Here is an 18775-nt window from a genome sequence, read left to right on the forward strand (position 1 = left end):
TCATCTCTAAATACATGTAAAAATTAATGAAACTTTCTCAGAAATCACTCTTCTGTAAGCTGTAGCATGAAATATTCTTGCCAATGGAATTCAACACATTATTCTAAAATGGTCCTTTCTCACCTTCTTAAGCCTACTCATAAAATACTGCAATGTGATAATTTCTATTATTAATGTTATAGTGAGACCACTAAACATAAATGGTTAAGAATATAGATTTAGGGCTCTGCAGCAGAATCATTTTATAGGTTCTATCCAAATAATATTTGCTTGGCTAATAATATTTAAAGAATGCTTGTTTTAAAAATATTTACAAGTATGCCTAACTGAAATGCCTTGTTTTCAAGGTATACAAATTTAAAAAGTACAATAAAGAAGAAATGAATTTTAGGAATGCACCTTTAATTGTAGGGAGATATAGCAAAATTGTTATCAATATCTAACATTTATCTCTGAATTAGAATTCAGCTGTGGAAAAAAAATATGTTTGTCTGAAAGCAATTCTGATTCAACCAAATTTTCTATTTATTGCTAAGAAACGTTTTAAAAAAGCCCTTTCTCCTCATTATCTTCCTCTAAAATTCTTACAGTTTTACAGGGTAGTACTTTAACCTGCTTCTAGATAGAAAGGACATACACTTATCTATATAGTAATAATTTCTTTGTTTTGGTTAGCAAATGAACACTATTTTAAGCAACACATACCAGGTATAGCAATACTATAAGCATCATGTAGTTGATCTGGCACTGTAACCACTTACTTTTAAAAGAAATATCAGCATTTTCAAGCCAATATGTTATAAGGTTAAAATAAAACCTATCTTTATTTTCAATAAAATAAAGAAATATTGTTATGATGGTTGGCTCATTAAGTTAGGTGAACTATTTGAAAGTATTGCTAATAGAGAAAAGATAGAGCCTTTATAATCCAAGGACCTAAAATCAATGCAGGAAGTAAAGTTATTAATGACAACATTCCAAAGAACCCCAAACACATCACCTCAGCGTATACATACATGACATACACATAGAAACACTGTAAATCTTTAAGTAGGTTCTAGATTACTGCATAGGTATCTGTACAGCCTATGTTAATTTAAGAACTAATTTCATATGCATATATTCTTATATATAACTTCAACACACAGCAGTAAATTAAGGACAAATTAAATACTCCAAAGTAGTAAATTTTAAATCCCCCCACCCCCAGAGCCAACAGGCTTATGAAACAAATAATTTGGTTCTAAATGATAATTGGTACTTGTTGCTTTTTGCCAGGTTAACATGAGGAGACAGGAGCTGATGCTATTCAACTCTACCAAGACTTCTGAGAATATCAATGTAAATCTACACAGAGGATAGTTTAATGTATAAATTGTACAACTAGAAAGATTTTTTAAAGGATAAGAGCCAGTTTTGCTTTGTTTTACATAATAGAAAAATATACTAAAGGAAGAAGGTCTAAAACGAATTTCACCAAATTTATTATTGTTGATTTATTATCAACAAAAATTACAATCTATGAATGCTGAACGTTCTAAATTTAATTCTCTGAATTTTACATTTTTTAAAATCACCGTTTTATGCAATCTTCCAAACTGAAACCTCTTCCCTTCAGTACTAAAAACCTGCATTTGAACTAAGGATTTTACTCTTCAAAGAGCAAGACTCTACCTCACTCCCCTCTGGGATTATATGCTTATTCTAGTAAATTCAAATCAAGCAGGTAAGATTTCAGGTTCCCATCTATAAAGAAAGAGGCAGACAAAAAGTGGACCCTCAGTCTTCAAGGTATAGAATATTAAAAATCTAAATGGTTTCATACATCAATTTTGTGTTATTTGTGAGAGAACAAAAAACCTGAATCTTTAAAGGGTTTTTAACAATCCTGATTCATGCAATTTAAGTGATTGGAGGGGCAAATCAATCAGCAGTATATGTAAACACTGAAAGAGCATACAGCAGGGTTCTCTCTAGTTTCCCATTTTTCAAAGAAAATTACCTTTGAAGTTAAAACACCGTGAATAAAAATCAACAAAAAAATAGTTTTCAGCTAATTTCAAAATAAGGATTGTACTAAAATGTCACCAACTCATTAAAGAAATGGATATTTTCAATTCAGGTTGGCATTACTTAAAAGTACTCGCTGTTATAATTCAGTAAAAGTCTGACAACGATCGAAGTTTAAAGTCCAGGAATAAAGGGGAAAACATACAGGCCTAAGTTCTCAAAACTGAAGAAGCACCAAGCAAACACACACTTCAGTATATTTATAGCCAAGTTAGAACACATCTGTTTTGAAATTTAAAAATTAAATAAGCTTATATTTTAATGCTAATAGATAAATCATATAAACTGATATTTTTTTAATCACTGTTTTGAACATCAACAGTATATTTCATTTTCCCCCCTGTAACCTATGGACTTTCTCAGATTCAAACATACAACCGATGAAAAATTCTTTAAAATCTCTGATTATTAGAAACCAGGGAACATTTAATGTTTCTGAGATTTGTGACGAACTCAAATGAGACATAAAAATGAAGCTTTGAAGAGATTAATGATTAACAGTTCAAATTCACTATGGATCATTAATACTACTTATAAAATTCTATTAAAAGCTAAAATTATGGTACTATTACTATGATGACAAAGCCGACAATTTATTAGGCCTGTACTTGAGGCCAGGAACTAATTAAGCACTTTACATAATCCAATCCTTAAAACATTGTAAGGTGGGTATTATACCCATATTCCAGATGGGGATAATTGAGGTAAGAGGTTTAAAGAACTTGTCAAAGGTTACAAAACTTAATGGTCAAGAACCAAACCCAGATTTGACTGAGTCCAAACTATTATGTACTTATGATGCTATGATGCTTCCCCACGAAGCAAACATTTAACAGAATTTGTTGTATAAAGCTACCATTATCAAAAAGTACGGCAGGAACTTAGACATCCCTGTAGCTCTTTCTCAAAGGAATTATAATATTATAAAGAATAACTTTATGTAGATGAAAAAAAATTACAAGTAACTGTTCTTGCCAAAAAGAAAAAACTATGCTAACTAGGCCATATTTATAGGAATACGCTTAATGATGAAATAGCATGCCCCACTTTTAATAAAATATTTACACATTTACATACAAATAGACCAAAAATAAAGGGCAGTGGGTTGTCCTGTGCTAGAGAAGTATGAACATAAAAAACTCTACTGGACTAGTGTTACCATATTTTAAAATATACTAAGATTTGGAACCTTGAGGTCACAAAAAGACAAATACTAAATGATTCCATTTACATGAGCTATCTAAGTAGTCAAATTCATAGAATCAAAGTAGAATGGTGGTTACCAGGGGCTGGGAAAAGGGAAGATGGGGAGTTGTTTAATGGGTATAGAGTTTCAATTTTGCAAGATGAAAAAGTTCTGGAGATGTGGTGCATAACAATGTGAATATGCTCAACACTACTGAACTGTACACTTAAAAATGGTTAAGATGGTTAAAAAGAAAGATTTGGTACTAATACATAAAGAGCCATAAACAGATATACATCACTAGACTGGTCCTGCTGCACTTATATGGTAGGTGCTAGTCACATGTGACTATTAAAATTTACATTAATTAAAAAAATTAAAACTATTTCCTCAATCACACTAGCCACAGCTCAACTGCTCAACAGCCATATGTAGTTGCTGAGGACAGCACAGACAGCACATTCTCATCACAGAAAGTTCTGTTAGCTAGCACTGGGTCAGAGTATACAGAAACAGTCTCAAATACATATGGGAATTTGTATTTGACACAAAATTGTTTGTGATAAAGGTGGCATTTCAAATCAGTGGGGAAAGAATCATTGAGTAAACAGTGTTGGGACAATCTGCTAGCCTGGGGGAGAATGAGGGGGACGTGAGGGAGTAAAGGTAAATCCAGATCTCAACTCTTATTCAAAACAAATTCTGAGTGAACCAAAGATTTATACTTAAAAGCTGAAATGATAAAATACTAACACATAAGTCTAATTATTAAGAAAGGGCTTTCCAAACACAATAGAACCCCAGGAGGACAAAAGCAGAAGACTGATTTTTTTTTAATTTAAGAAAATACAAACTTTTAGATGAATAAAGCCCAGACAAACTGAAAGGAAAGTGGAGGGAGGTGTGGAGTGTTCCATTTTCTTAATCTATTAAAAAATATCACTCAGTGGGGAAAAGGTAAATTGAAAGTGCCAATATACACATGAAAAAATTGCTCTATTTCATTCATAATTTAAACACTCTATTAAAAATTGCATTTTCAACCATCAGATGGCAAAGAGAATCCCCAGTGTTAAATGAGAGTGTGAGAAAACAGGCACTAATGGATATAAAGCCTGATACAACTCATTCAGGAGGTAATTTTAAAATATTTATCAAAAATGAAAAGCAACAAATAATATTTATGGGTAAAATGATATTAAGTCTAGGACTGACTTTAAAATAACCTGAAGTGAAAAACTTACCTGAGAAGGTTGGTGTAGATATAAATAAAACAGAATTAGGCATAAACTGATAGTAGTTGCAGCAGGATGGTAGGTGTGTAGGGGATTCATACTACTCTAGCTTTGAGTATGTTTGAATTTTTCCAAAAAGGTTTTCCTATTAATGCACACCCTTTAACCCAGGTATTCCATTTCTAGGTATTTAGTCTATAGTTACGTTGGACAAGCACACAACAAGGTAAGTACAAGGATGCTCTCTGAGGCAATAAAAGCAAAGACCCAGAAACAACCTACATTTCCATTAGAGAACTGGTTGAATACATTATTTATCTAAACACAGTAATGTCATATACCTTTAAAAAGTATGGAGATAAATTATATGAGAGATATTACGGAAAAGGGGGAAAGTATCAAGAGCAGAACAATAGACACAGTTTGACTGTATTTAGTAAAAACAAAATCAAATGTGGATTTGTGAAGGCACATGAGATACATGCCCATATTCACAACGAATTCTAGAAGGATATGTGAGAATCTTAATGGTGGTTACATCTGGCTGGGCAGGAGATGGGGGACTAGAAATCTGTGAGGAGGAAACATTTATTTTCTTCAAACATTTTTATACTATGAATTTTTTTTTGCATGTGAACATATTGCATTCATTACACTTTTATTAATAAAAAGAACTAGACTTTTAAAATCCTTCTTCTATTGAGATGATTGTCATTCATTTAGGAAACATCAGTGTTTAGGGTCAGCACTGGGAGGAGCTTGTCTCAAAGCACATTTAAGTTTTACAGAGCACAACAGACGAGCTGTGGTTCCTTTACTGCTGACCTAGCTCAGGGCTCTTATCGAACCTGTATCTCAGCCCTGATAACCGATCTGAAAATCTATCACTACAGCAAATAATTGCTCTAAAGATGTAAGTAAGATCCTTCCTTGGTGTTAATCAAACATTAATGATATTTATTGAATATGTATGTGCTCGGTCCTGTGGGAGATACAAAGGAAAAGGATTATAGTCTTGCTCAAGAAATTCATAATCTCACAGAAGAGAAAACACGCACGCGAGGAGCAGAGAATGATTAATGCCGTGCAAACACATTATGTGCTGAGAAAAGGAGAAGTCAGTGTGGGTATGCAGAGTCAAGGTTCATAATAGAAATGAGAGGGCAGACTTGATTTTAACAGATGAGCTGGATTTAGATACACAGCGGGGAGAAAATTACATAAAACTGCCTGAAAGAGTGTACAGAAGAAACTGCGATAGTGAGATTCAGTATAACTAGAGATGGGGGATAGGAAAAAGTATAAAATAAGTAATTAGTAGGAGTAAAGTTCAATGTGATATATATTTTTAAAAACAAGCAAAAATTGGGCTTCCCTGGTGGCGCAGTGGTTGAGAGTCCACCTGCCGATACAGGGCACATGGGTTTGTGCCCCGGTCCGGGAAGATCCCACATGCCTCGGAGCGGCTGAACCCGTGAGCCATGGCTGCTGAACCTGTGCGTCCGGAGCCTGTGCTCCGCAACTGGAGAGGCCACAACAGTGAGAGGCCCACGTACCGCCAAAAAAAAAAAAAACCCCCCAAAAAAACCAAGCAAAAATTAAGATTTTATAAAAGAGGCAAAGGAGAGTTTTAACAACTATTTGACAGCAACAGTGTGCAAGGCAGAGTAAATTTGCATTCTTTGCTTCCTTTAGGCTTGCTTTTTTGACATGAAAAATAAAATAAACAAACATTATTTCAATACCTCACTTCCAGACCCGGATTCTAGTGGTCTCTTCTTCCTTGGTCCAATAGCTGCAAGAGCTGTGAGATTAGCATCTCTATGCTGTATCTGCGCGAGCTCCAACTGTTGTAACTAGAAGATGGAATTAAAAAAAAGAAAAAAATCAACGTTTACACACAGCGATGCTCAAAGGGGGAAAGAAACTGATCACTAAGCCCACTTCTCTGTTCTTTACTAAATACGTGACAGTGTAAAATAAATATCAGATTTCCCTAACAGCCAACAGTACATCATTTCTTGATCCCTTTCCTCTAACAAACTCTTTATTCCTGAATCTCTAAATAGAAGAGGCAGAATTTAGGTAAGGAAGAAGTATGGAATAGAAGAAAAAGAAGAAAAGAAGTACCCCTAGAGCTTAAGCTCTCCTTAGTTTAAGCACAGGTTAAGAAATGCCTGAAGAATAAGTTGAACGGTAAATTGGAGGGAAAGTGGCCAAAATACAGTCAAACTTTTTGGAATAAGAGAGAATTACAGTTGGCCTTTGAACAACAGATGTGGGGGGTAGAGGTGCAGACCCTCTATGCAGTAGAAGGTTCACATGTAACTTATCGTTGGCTCTCCACATCCGAGGTTCCTCCATATCCACGTATCTGCATCCATTAATTCAACTAACTGAGAATCGTGTAGCACTGTAGTAGGTACTTAGTGAACAAAACATGCATAAAAGGGAACCCACGCAATTCAAACCTGTGTTGTTCAAAGGTCAACGGTACTTAAAAATAGTTCCTGTATATTATAGGAAACAGTTCTATGCTGTATGATTTACAAAGCACTTCCTTAAAATTAACTCAGTTAACTCTTACAACGACACTGAAAGTTATATATTAATTGCTATAATAACATGAAAATTATACATATACTTTTTTTTTAATAACTAAGGGAGAAAGTGAGGTTTTAAGAAATTGGGAAAACTTCATAAAGGTCACACAAATAATAAGTGGTAGAAACAGAACGCAGAGCCAAGTGTTCTCATTATAAACCTTTTCAATATATCACACTTTCTTACGGATTTACTCTGTATCTATCTTCATGTCAACAATTGAAAGTGAGTTAGTATTGTTTTGTTGTACAGCTTTCATTATGCCTAACCCAAATGACCAAATCTACAAGGTATAATTTTTTAGTATTTGGGCACTAAACTATTCAGGGGCACCCATCAAAGATGCCTCATTAAGGTAGATAAATTTAAGATATTAAAACTGGGAAATAAATGCATGAAACATAGCATCATTTCACGAAGGCAAGTAAGTGTCAAATGTATTCTTTAAAAAAAACAAGGTGAAAAAGTCAAAATAAAATATCACTATACAGGTTGCTAAGTTTTTCTGGAAAAGGAAGCAGGCTTAATTCCCACCGAAATCTTATTAGTGTGGAGAAGACAGAAGAAAGAACCTGGCACTGGTTGCTAGATAAATATTCAAACAAGATCAGACTCCAAGATAGTCAACTGAAAGTAACCTATTGGGGAACCATAAAGTTATCCTGAGAATATTTTTCTAAAAGAACACTAACTAAATTTTTAACATTAAAAAAAAAAAGCCTAGATGAAAGAAGCAAACAATTTATGATGAAATAGGCAGTCTCAGAGAGACACAAAGTAAAGATCACTTCAAATTATTTTATATCAGAGGAAAGACAAAGAATAAGCCATAGGTAACTGAATCCAGCAAAGCAGAAAACACTTAACTAAAGAAAATGAACTAGGAACCATTTTCCATTTGTTCCCCAAATAACAGAGCAGAAATCCTTCATTTAAATTGTATATTTACTTATATATAAATTGCTAGAAAACTATTTTCAGGAGTTATAAACCATCTTTTGTTAATGCTGGCCTTTTAAATAAAATATATAGTTTTAGAGTCTGATGCTGTCACAACATAGAACTTGTAGGTGACAAAATATAATTTTAATTAATCTACCCTGCAGCACAAATCAAACAACAAACTATATTTTAGTCTTTCCCTATAGAGAAATGGCATCTGCACGACAGTCACACCAAATAAATAGTTTTAAAATTGACCTCTGTCATCAAATTCCACTACCTATATAGGAAAACATTTTCTCTCACTCTGCAAATTACACTTTGGTTTTCAGAAATCTCACAGACGTTTAAGAAAATTTTGCAAAACTATTAACAAAAATGGAAACTGACAATAGGTTGGTTGTATTTACAACGAACTACCTTAAAACCAATGTATTTTGGGGCTTCCCTGGTGGCGCAGTGGTTGAGACTCCACCTGCCGATGCAGGGGACATGGGTTCGTGCCCCGGTCTGGGAAGATCGCACATGCCGTGGAGCGGCTGGGCCCGTGAGCCATGGCCGCTGAGCCTGCGCGTCTGGAGCCTGTGCTCCACAACGGGAGAGGCCACAACAGTGAGAGGCCCGCGTACCACAAAAAAACCCTATGTATTTTGGCCAGCACAATATAGAAAAACTATGGACTTTTTTTTTTAACACCTTCATTGGAGTATAATTGCTTTACAATGGTGTGTCAGTTTCTGCTTTATAACAAAGTGAATCAGCTATACATATTCACATATCACCATATCTCCTCCCTCTTGCGTCTCCCTCCTATCCTCCTTATCCCATCCCTCTAGGTGGTCACAAAGCACCGAGGTGATCTCCCTATGCCATGCGGCTGCTTCCCACTAGCTATCTATTTTATATTTGGTAGTATATGTAAATCCATGCCACTTTCTCACTTCGTCACAGCTTACCCTTCCCCCTCCCCGTGTGCTCCAGTCCATTCTCTATGTCTGCGTCTTTATTCCTGTCCTGCCCTTAGGTTCTTCAGAACCTTTTTTTCTTAGATGCCATATAAATGTGTTAGCATACGGTATTTTTCTCTTTCTGACTTACTTCACTGTGTATGACAGACTCTAGGTCCATCTACCTCACTACAAATAACTCAATTTCGTTTCTTTTTATGGCTAATATTCCATTGTATATATGTGCCACTTCTTCTTTATCCATTCATCTGTCGATGGACACTTAGGTTGCTTCTATCTCCTGGCTAATGTAAACAGAGATGCAATGAACATTGTGCTACATGACTCTTTTTGAATTATGGTTTTCTCTGCATATATGCCCAGTAGTGGGATTGCTGGGTCATACGGTAGTTCTGTTTTTAGTTGTTGTTTTTTTTTTTAACATCTTTATTGGGGTATAATTGCTTTACAATGGTGTGTTAGTTTCTGCTTTATAACAAAGTGAATCAGTTATACATATACATATGTTCCCATATCTCTTCCCTCTTGCGAGTCTCCCTCCCTCCCACCCTCCCTATCCCACCCCTCCAGGTGGTCACAAAGCACCGAGCCGATATCCCTGTGCCATGCGGCTGCTTCCCACTAGCTATCTACCTTACGTTTGTTAGTGTATATATGTCCATGCCTCTCTCTCGCCCTGTCACAGCTCACCCTTCCCCCTCCCCATATCCTCAAGTCCGTTCTCCAGTAGGTCTGTGTCTTTATTCCTGTCTTACCCCTAGGTTCTTCATGACATTTTTTGTTCTTAAATTCCATATATATGTGTTAGCATACGGTATTTGTCTTTTTCTTTCTGACTTACTTCACTCTGTATGACAGACTCTAGGTCTATCCACCTCATTACAAATAGCTCAATTTCGTTTCTTTTTATGGCTGAGTAATATTCCATTGTATATATGTGCCACATCTTCTTTATCCATTCATCCGATGATGGGCACTTAGGTTGTTTCCATCTCCGGGCTATTGTAAATAGAGCTGCAATGAACATTTTGGTACATGAGTCTTTTTGAATTTTGGTTTTCTCAGGGTATATGCCCAGTAGTGGGATTGCTGGGTCATATGGTAGTTCTATTTTTAGTTTTTTAAGGAACCTCCATACTGTTCTCCATAGTGGATGTATCAATTTACATTCCCAACAACAGTGCAAGAGGGTCCCCTTTTCTCCACACCCTCTTCAGCATTGTTTGTAGATTTTTTGATGATGGCCATTCTGACTGGTGTGAGGTGATACCTCACTGCAGTTTTGATTTGCATTTCTGTAATGATTAGTGATGTAGAGCACTCTTTCATGTGTTCATTGAGAATCTGTATATCTTCTTTAGAGAAATGTCTATTTAGGTCTTCTGCCCATTTTTGAATTGGGTTGTTTGCTTTTTTTTTTTTTTTTTTTTTTTGCGGTATGCGGGCCTCTCACTGTTGTGGCCTCTCCCGCTGCGGAGCACAGGCTCCGGACACGCAGGCCCAGCGGCCATGGCTCACGGGCCCAGCCACCCCGCGGCATGTGGGATCCTCCCAGACCGGGGCACGAACCCGTGTCCCCTGCACCGGCAGGCGGACTCTCAACCACTGCGCCACCAGGGAAGCCCTGCTTTTTTGATATTGAGCTGCATGACCTGCTTGTAAATTTTGGAGATTAATCCTTTGTCAGTTGCTTTGTTTGCAAATATTTTATCCCATTCTGAGGGTTGCTTTTCGTCTTGTTTATGGTTTCCTTTGCTGAGCAAAAGCTTTTAAGTTTCATTAGGTCCCATTTGTTTATTTTTGTTTTTATTTCCATTTCTCTAGGAGGTGGGTCAAAAAGGATCTTGCTGTGATTTATGTCATAGAGAGTTCTGCCTATGTTTTCCTCTAGGAGTTTTATAGTGTCCGCCCTTACATTAGGTCTTTAATCCATTTTGAGTTTATTTTTGTGTATGGTGTTAGGGAGTGTTCTAATTTCATTCTTTTACATGTAGCTGTCCAGTTTTCCCAGCACCACTTATTGAAGGGGCTGTCTTTTCTCCATTGTATATTCTTGATCCTTCATCAAAAATAAGGTGACCATGAGATTGGTTCAAGATGGCAGAGTAGAAGGACGTGCTCTTACTTCCTCTTGTGAGAACACTGGAATCACAACTAACTTCTGAGCAATCATCGACAGGAAGACACCGGAACTCACCAAAAAAGATACCCCACATCCAAAGACAAAGGAGAAGCCACAATGAGATGGTAGGAGGGGTGCAATCACAGTAAAATCAAATCCCATAACTGCTGCATGGGTGACTCACAAACTGGAGAACACTTATACCACAGAAGTCCACCCACTGCAGTGAAGGTTCTGAGCCCCACGTCAGGCTTCCCAACCTGGGGGTCTGGCAATGGGAGGAGGACTTCCTAGAGAATCAGACTTTGAAGGCTAGCAGGATTTGACAGCAGGACTTCGACAGGACTGGGAGAAACAGAGACTAGACTCTAGGAGGGCACACACAAAGTACTGTGGGAATCAGGACACAGGTGAAGGATCAGTGACCCCATAGGAGACTGAACCAGAACTACCTACTAGTATTGGAGGATCTCCTTCAGAAGCGGGGGGTGGCTGTGTCTCACCGTGAGGACAAGGACACTGGCAGCAGAAGCTCTGGGAAGTACTCCTTGGTGTGAGCCTTCCCAGAGTCCACCATTAGTCCCACCAAAGAACCCTGGTAGGCTCCAGTGTTGGGTCGCAGCAGGCCAAACAACCAACAGGGAGGGAACCCAGCCCCACCTATCAGCAGTCAAGAGGATTAAAGTTTTACTGAGCTCTGCCCACCAGAGCAACAGCCAGTTCTACCCACCACCAGTCCCTCCCATCAGGAAACTTGCACAAGCCTCTTAGATAGCCTCATCCACCAGAGGGAAGACAGCAGAAGCAAGAAGAACTACAATCCAGCCTGTGGAACAAAAACCACATTCAAAGAAAGATAGACAAGATGAAAAGGCGGAGGGCTATGTACCAGATGAAGGAACAAGATAAAGCCCCAGAAAAACAACTAAATGAAGTGGAGATAGGCAACCTTCCAGAAAAACAGTTCAGAATAATGACACTTAAGATGATCCAGGACCTCGGAAAAAGAATGGAGGCAAAGATCGAGAAGATGCAAGAAATGTTTAACAAAGACCTAGAAGAATTAAAGAACAAACAGAGATGAACAGTACAATAAGTGAAATGAAAAATACACTAGAAGGAATCAATATCAGAATAACTGAGGCAGAAGAACGGATAAGTGACCTGGAAGACAGAATGGTAGAATTCACTGCTGCGGAAAAGAATAAAGAAAAAAGAATGAAAAGAAATGATGACAGCCTAAGACACCTCTGGGACAACGTTAAATGCAACAACATTCACATTACAGGGGTCCAGAAGGAGAAGAAAGAGAGAAAGGACGCGAGAAAATATTTGAAGATATTATAGTCGAAAACTTCCCTAACATGAGAAAGGAAAGAGCCAGCAAAGTCCAGAAAGCGCACAGTCCCATACAGGATAAACCCAAGGAGAAACACGCTGAGACGCATAGTAATCAAATTAGCAAAACTTAAAGACAAAGAAAAATTATTGAAAGCAGCAAGGGAAAAATGAAATATAATATACAAGGGAACTCCCATGAGGTTAACAGATGATTTCTCAGCAGAAACTCTACAAGCCAGAAGGGAGTGGCAAGATATACTTAAAGTGATGAAAGAGAAGAACCTACAACCAAGATTACTCTACCCAGCAAGGATCTCATTGAGATTCGATGGAGAAATTAAAAGCTTTACAGACAAGCAAAGGCTAAGAGAATTCAGCACCACCAAACCAGCTCTAGAGCAAATGCTGAAAGAACTTCTCTAAGTGGGAAACACAAGACAAGAAAAGGAGCTACAAAAACTAACCCAAAACAATTAAGAAAATTGTAACAGGAACATACACATCGATAATTACCTTAAACATGAATGGATTAAATGTTCCAACCAAAAGACACAGGCTTGCTGAATGGATACAAAAACAAGACCCGGGCTTCCCTGGTGGCGCAGTGGTTGGGAGTCCGCCTGCCGATGCAGGGGATGCGAGTTTGTGCCCCGGTCCGGGAGGATCCCACGTGCCGCGGAGTGTCTGGGCCCGTGAGCCATGGCCACTGGGCCTGCACGTCCGGAGCCTGTGCTCCGCGATGGGAGAGGCCACGGTGGTGAGAGGCCCACATACAGCAAAAGAAAAAAAAAACCCCCCAAAACCCCCCAAAAACAAGACCCATCTATATGCTGTCTACAAGAGACCCACTTCAGACCTAGGGACACATACAGACTGAAAGTGAGGGGATGGAAAAAGATATTCCATGCAAATGGAAATCAAAAGACAGCTGGAGTTGCAATACTCGTATCAGATAAAATAGACTTTAAAATAATGTTACAAGAGACAAGGAAAGACACTACATAACGGTCAAGGGATCAATCCAAGAAAAAGATATAACAATTATAAATATATAGGCACCCAACAAAGGAGCACCTCAATACATAAGGCAACTGCTAACAGCTATAAAAGAGGAAATTGACAGTAACACAATAATAGTGGGGGACTTTTTTAACACCTCACTTACACCAATGGATAGATCATCCAAACAGAAAATTAATAAGGAAACACAAGCTTTAAATGACACAATAGACCAGATAGATTTAGTTGATACTTATAGGAGACTCCATCCAAAAACAACAGATTACACTTTCTTCTCAAGTGTGCATGGAACATTCTCCAGAATAGATCACCTCTTGGGTCACAAATCAAGCCTCAGTAAATTTAAGAAAATTGAAATCATATCAAGCATCTTTTCTGACCACAATGCTATGAGATAACAAATCAATTACAGGGAAAAACACCGTAAAAAACACAAACACATGGAGGCTAAACAATACGTTACTAAATAACCAAGAGATCACGAAAGAGATCAAAGAGGAAATCAAAAAATACCTAGAGACAAATGACAATGAAAACACGATGATCCAAAACCTACGGGATGCAGCAAAAGTAGTTCTAAGAGGGAAGTTTATAGCAATATAAGCCTACGTCAAGAAACAAGAAATATCTCAAATGAACGATCTAAACTTACACCTAAAGTAACTAGAGAAAGAAGAACAAAGAAAACCCAAAGTTAGCAGACAGAAAGAAATCATAAAGATCAGAGCAGAAACAAATGAAAAAGAAATGAAGGAAAGAATAGCAAAGATCAATAAAACTAAAAGCTGGTTCTTTGAAAAGATAAACAAAATTGATAAACCATTAGCCAGACTCATCAAGAAAAAGAGGGAGAGGACTCAAATCAATATAATTAGAAATGAAAAAGGAGAAGTTACAACAGACACCATAGAAATACAAAGCATCCTAAGAGGCTACTACAAGCAACTCTATGCCAATAAAATGGACAACTTGGAAGAAATGGACAAATTCTTAGAAAGGTATAACCTTCCAAGATTGAACCAAGAAGAAATAGAAAATATGAACAGACCAATCACAAGTAATGAAATTGAAACTGTGATTAAAAATCTTCCAACAAACAAAAGTTCAGGACCAGATGGCTTCACAGCTGAATTCTACCAAACATTTAGAGAAGAGCTAACATCCACCCTTCTAAAACTCTTCCAAAAAACTGCAGAGGAAGGAAACCCTAAACTCATTCTACGAGGCCACCATCACCCTGATACCAAAATCAGACAAAGATGTCACAAAGAAAGAAAATTACAGACCAATATCACTGATGAATATAGATGCAAAAATCCTCAACAAAATACTAGCAAACAGAATTCAACAACACATTAAAAGGATCATACCCCATGATCAAGTGGGATTTATCCCAGGGATGCAAGGATTCTTCAATATACACAAATCAATCAATGTGATACACCATATTAACAAATTGAAGAAGTAAAACCGTATGATCATCTCAATAGATGCAGAAAAAGCTTTTGACAAAATTCAACATTCATTTATGATAAAACTCTCCAGAAAGTGGGCATAGAGGGAACCTACCTCAACATAATAAAGGCCATATATGACAAACTCACAGCAAACATCATTCTCAATGGTGAAAAACTGAAAGCATTTCTTTCAAGATCAGGAACAAGACAAGGATGTCCACTGTCACCACTATTATTCAGCATAGCTTTGGAAGTCCTAGCCACGGCAATCAGAGAAGAAAAAGAAAGAAAAGGAATACAAATCACAAAAGAAGTAAAACTGTCACTGTTTGCGGATGACATGATACTATACATAGAGAATCCTAAAGATGCCAGCAGAACACTACTAGAGCTAATCAATGAATTTGGTAAAGTTGCAGGATACAAAATTAATGCACAGAAATCTCTTGCATTCCTAAACACTAATGATGAAAAATGTGACAGAGAAATTAAGGAAACACTCCCATTTACCACAGCAACAAAAAGAATAAAATACCTAGGAATAAACCTACCGAGGAAGACAAAAGACCTGTATGCAGAAGTTATAAGACACTGATGAAAGAAATTAAAGATGATACAAACAAATGGAGAGATATACCATGTTCTTGGATTGGAAGAATCAATACTGTGAAAATGACTACACTACCCAAAACAATCTACAGATGCAATGTAATCCCTATCAAATTACCAGTGGCATTGCTTACAGAACTAGAAAAAAAAATCTTAAAATTTTTATGGAGACAGAAAAGACTCCGAATAGCCAAAGCAGTCTTCAGGGGAAAAAACAGAGCTGGAAGAATCAGACTTCCTGACTTCAGACTATACTACAAAGCTACAGTAATCAAGACAATATTGTACTGGCACAAAAACAGAAATATAGATCAATGGAACAGGACAGAAAGCCCAGAGATAAACTCATGCACCTATGGCCAACTAATCTATGACAAAGGAGGTAAGGATATACAATGGAGAAAAGAGAGTCTCTTCAATAATTGGTGCTGGGAAAACTGGACAGCTACATGTAAAAGAATGAAATTAGAACACTCCCTAACACCATACACAAAAATAAACTCAAAATGGATTAGAGATCCAAATGTAACACCGGACACTATAAAACTCTTAGAGGAAAACAGAGGAAGAACACTCTTTGACATAAATCACAGCAAGATCTTTTTTGATCCACCTCCTAGAGTAATGGAAATAAAAACAAAAGTAAACAAATAGGACCTAATGAACCTTAAAAGCTTTTGCAAAGCAAAGGAAACTACAAACAAGATGATAAGACAACCCTCAGAATGGGAGAAAACATTTGCAAACAAATAAATGGGCAAAGAATTAATCTCCAAAATATATAAACAGCTCATGCAGCTCAATATTTAAAAAAACAACACCACCCAATCCAAAAATGGGCAGACATTTCTCCAAAGAAGACATACAGATGGCCAAGAAGCACATGAAAAGCTGCTCAACATCACTAATTACTAGAGAAATGCAAATCAAAACTACAATGAGGTATCACCTCACACCAGTCAGAATGGGCATCATCAGAAAATCTACAAACAACAAATGCTGCAGAGGTTGTGGAGAAAAGGGAACACTCTTGTACTGTTGTTGGGAATGTAAATTGACACAGCCACTATGGAGAACAGTATGGAGGTTCCTTAAAGAACTAAAAATAGAATTACCATATGACCCAGCAATCCCACTACTGGGCATATACCCAGAGAAAACCATAATTCAAAAAGACACATGCACACCAATGTTCACTGCAGCACTATTTACAATAGCCAGGTCATGGAAGCAACCTAAATGCCCATCAACAGATGAATGGATAAAGACAATGTGGTACATATATACCATGGACTATTACTCAGCCATAAAAAGGAATGAAATTGGGTCATTTGTAGAGACGTGGATGCATCTAGAGACTGTCATAAAGAGTGAAGTCAGAAAGAGAAAAACAAATATCGTATATTAACGCATATATGTGGAACCTAAAAAATGGTACAGATGAACCAGTTTCTAGAGCAGAAATTGAGACAGAGAAGTAGAGAAAAAACGTATGGACACCAAGTGGGGAAAGAGGCGGGGGCTGGGGGTTGTGGTGTGATGAATTGGGAGATTGGGACTGACATATATACACTACTATGTATAATATGGATAACTAATAAGAACCTGCTGTATAAAAAGATAAATAAAATTAAAATATTAAAAAAAAAGAAGGTGGCCATATGTGCATGGGTTTATCTTTGGGCTTTCTATCCTGTTCCATTGATTCATATTTCTGTTTTTGTGCCAGTACAATATTGTCTTGGTTACTGTAGCTTTGTAGTATACTCTGAGGTCAGGGAGCCTGATTCCTCCAGCTATGTTTTTCGTTCTCCAGATTGCATTGGCTATTCGGGATCTTTTGTGTTTCCATACAAACTGTGAAATTTTTTGTTCTAGTTCTGTGAAAAATGCCATTGGTAGTTTGATAGGGATTGCGTTGAATGTGTAGATTGCTTTGAGTATTGTCATTTTCACAATATTGATTCCTCCAATCCAAGAACATGGTATATCTCTCCATCTATTTGCATATTTAATTTCTTTCATCCATGTCTTACAGTTTCCTGAGTACAGGTCTTTTGTCTCCTTAGGTAGGTTTATTTCTAGGTATTTTATTCTTTTTGTTGCAATGGTAAATGGGAGTGTTTCCTTAATTTCTCTTTTAGACTTTTCATCATTAGTGTATAGGAATGCAAGAGTTTTCTGTGCCTTAATTTTGTATCCTGCTCCTCTACCAAATTCATTGATTTGGTCTAGCAGTTTTCTGGTAGAATCTTTAGGATTCTTTACGTATAGTATCATGTTATCTGCAGAAAGTGACAGCTAATTTTTTCTTTTCTGATTTGGATTCCTTTTATTTCTTTTTCTTCTCTGAGGGCTGTGGCTAAAGCTTCCAAAACTATGCTGAATAATAGTGGTGAGTGTGGGCAACCTTGTCTTGTTCCTGATCTTAGTGGAAACGGTTTCAGTTTTTCACCACTGAGAACGATGTTGGCTGTGGGTTTGTCATATATAGCCTTAATAATGTTGAGGTAAGTTCCCTGTATGCCTACTTTCTGGAGGGTTTTATCATAAATGGGTGTTGAATTTTGTCGAAAGCTTTTTCGGCATCTACTGAGGTGATCATATGGTTTTTATCCTTCAGTTTGTTAATATGGTGTATCACATTGATTGATTTGTGTATATTGAAGAATCCTTGCATCCCTGGGATAAACCACACTTGATCATGGTGTATGATCCTTTTAATATGCTGTTGGATGCTGTTTGCTAGTATTTTGTTCAGGATGTTTTTGCATCTATGTTCATCAGTGATATTGGCCTGAAGTTTTCTTTCTTTGTGACATCTTTGTCTGGTTTTGGTATCAGGGTGATGGTGGCCTCGTAGAATGAGTTTGGGAGTGTTCCTCCCTCTGCCATATTTTGGAAGAGTTTGAGAAGGACAGGTGTTAGCTCTTCTCTAAATGTTTGATAGAATTTGCCTGTGAAGCCATTTGGTCCTGGGCTTTTGTTTGTTGGAAGATTTTTAATCACAGTTTCAATTTCAGTGCTTGTGATTGGTCTGTTTACATTTTCTATTTCTTCCTCGTTCAGTCTTGGAAGGTTGTGGTTTTCTAAGAATTTGTCCATTTCTTCCAGGTTGTCCATTTTATTGGCATAGAGTTGCTTGTAGTAGCCTCTTAGGATGCTTTGTATTTCTGCAGTGTAAGCTGTTATTTCTCCTTTTTCATTTCTAATTCTATTGA

The 18775-nt window shown here is 37.1% G+C and overlaps 1 protein-coding gene across 1 annotated transcript in view; it reads right to left on the reverse strand.

Annotated features, from left to right (window-relative positions):
• TAF4B (TATA-box binding protein associated factor 4b) overlaps positions 1-18775 on the reverse strand; it is a gene marked incomplete at its 5' end in the record, with an annotated part of 111714 nt that overhangs the window by 12330 nt on the left and 80609 nt on the right. The window contains one exon of the mRNA XM_082852655.1: positions 6237-6347. Coding sequence (XP_082708781.1) covers positions 6237-6347 — 111 coding nt within the window. The remainder of the gene's footprint in view (positions 1-6236; positions 6348-18775) is intronic.

Source organism: Leucopleurus acutus, assembly GCF_964270905.1.
Source record: "Leucopleurus acutus genome assembly, chromosome: 13".
Taxonomy (NCBI): Eukaryota; Metazoa; Chordata; class Mammalia; order Artiodactyla; family Delphinidae; genus Leucopleurus; species Leucopleurus acutus.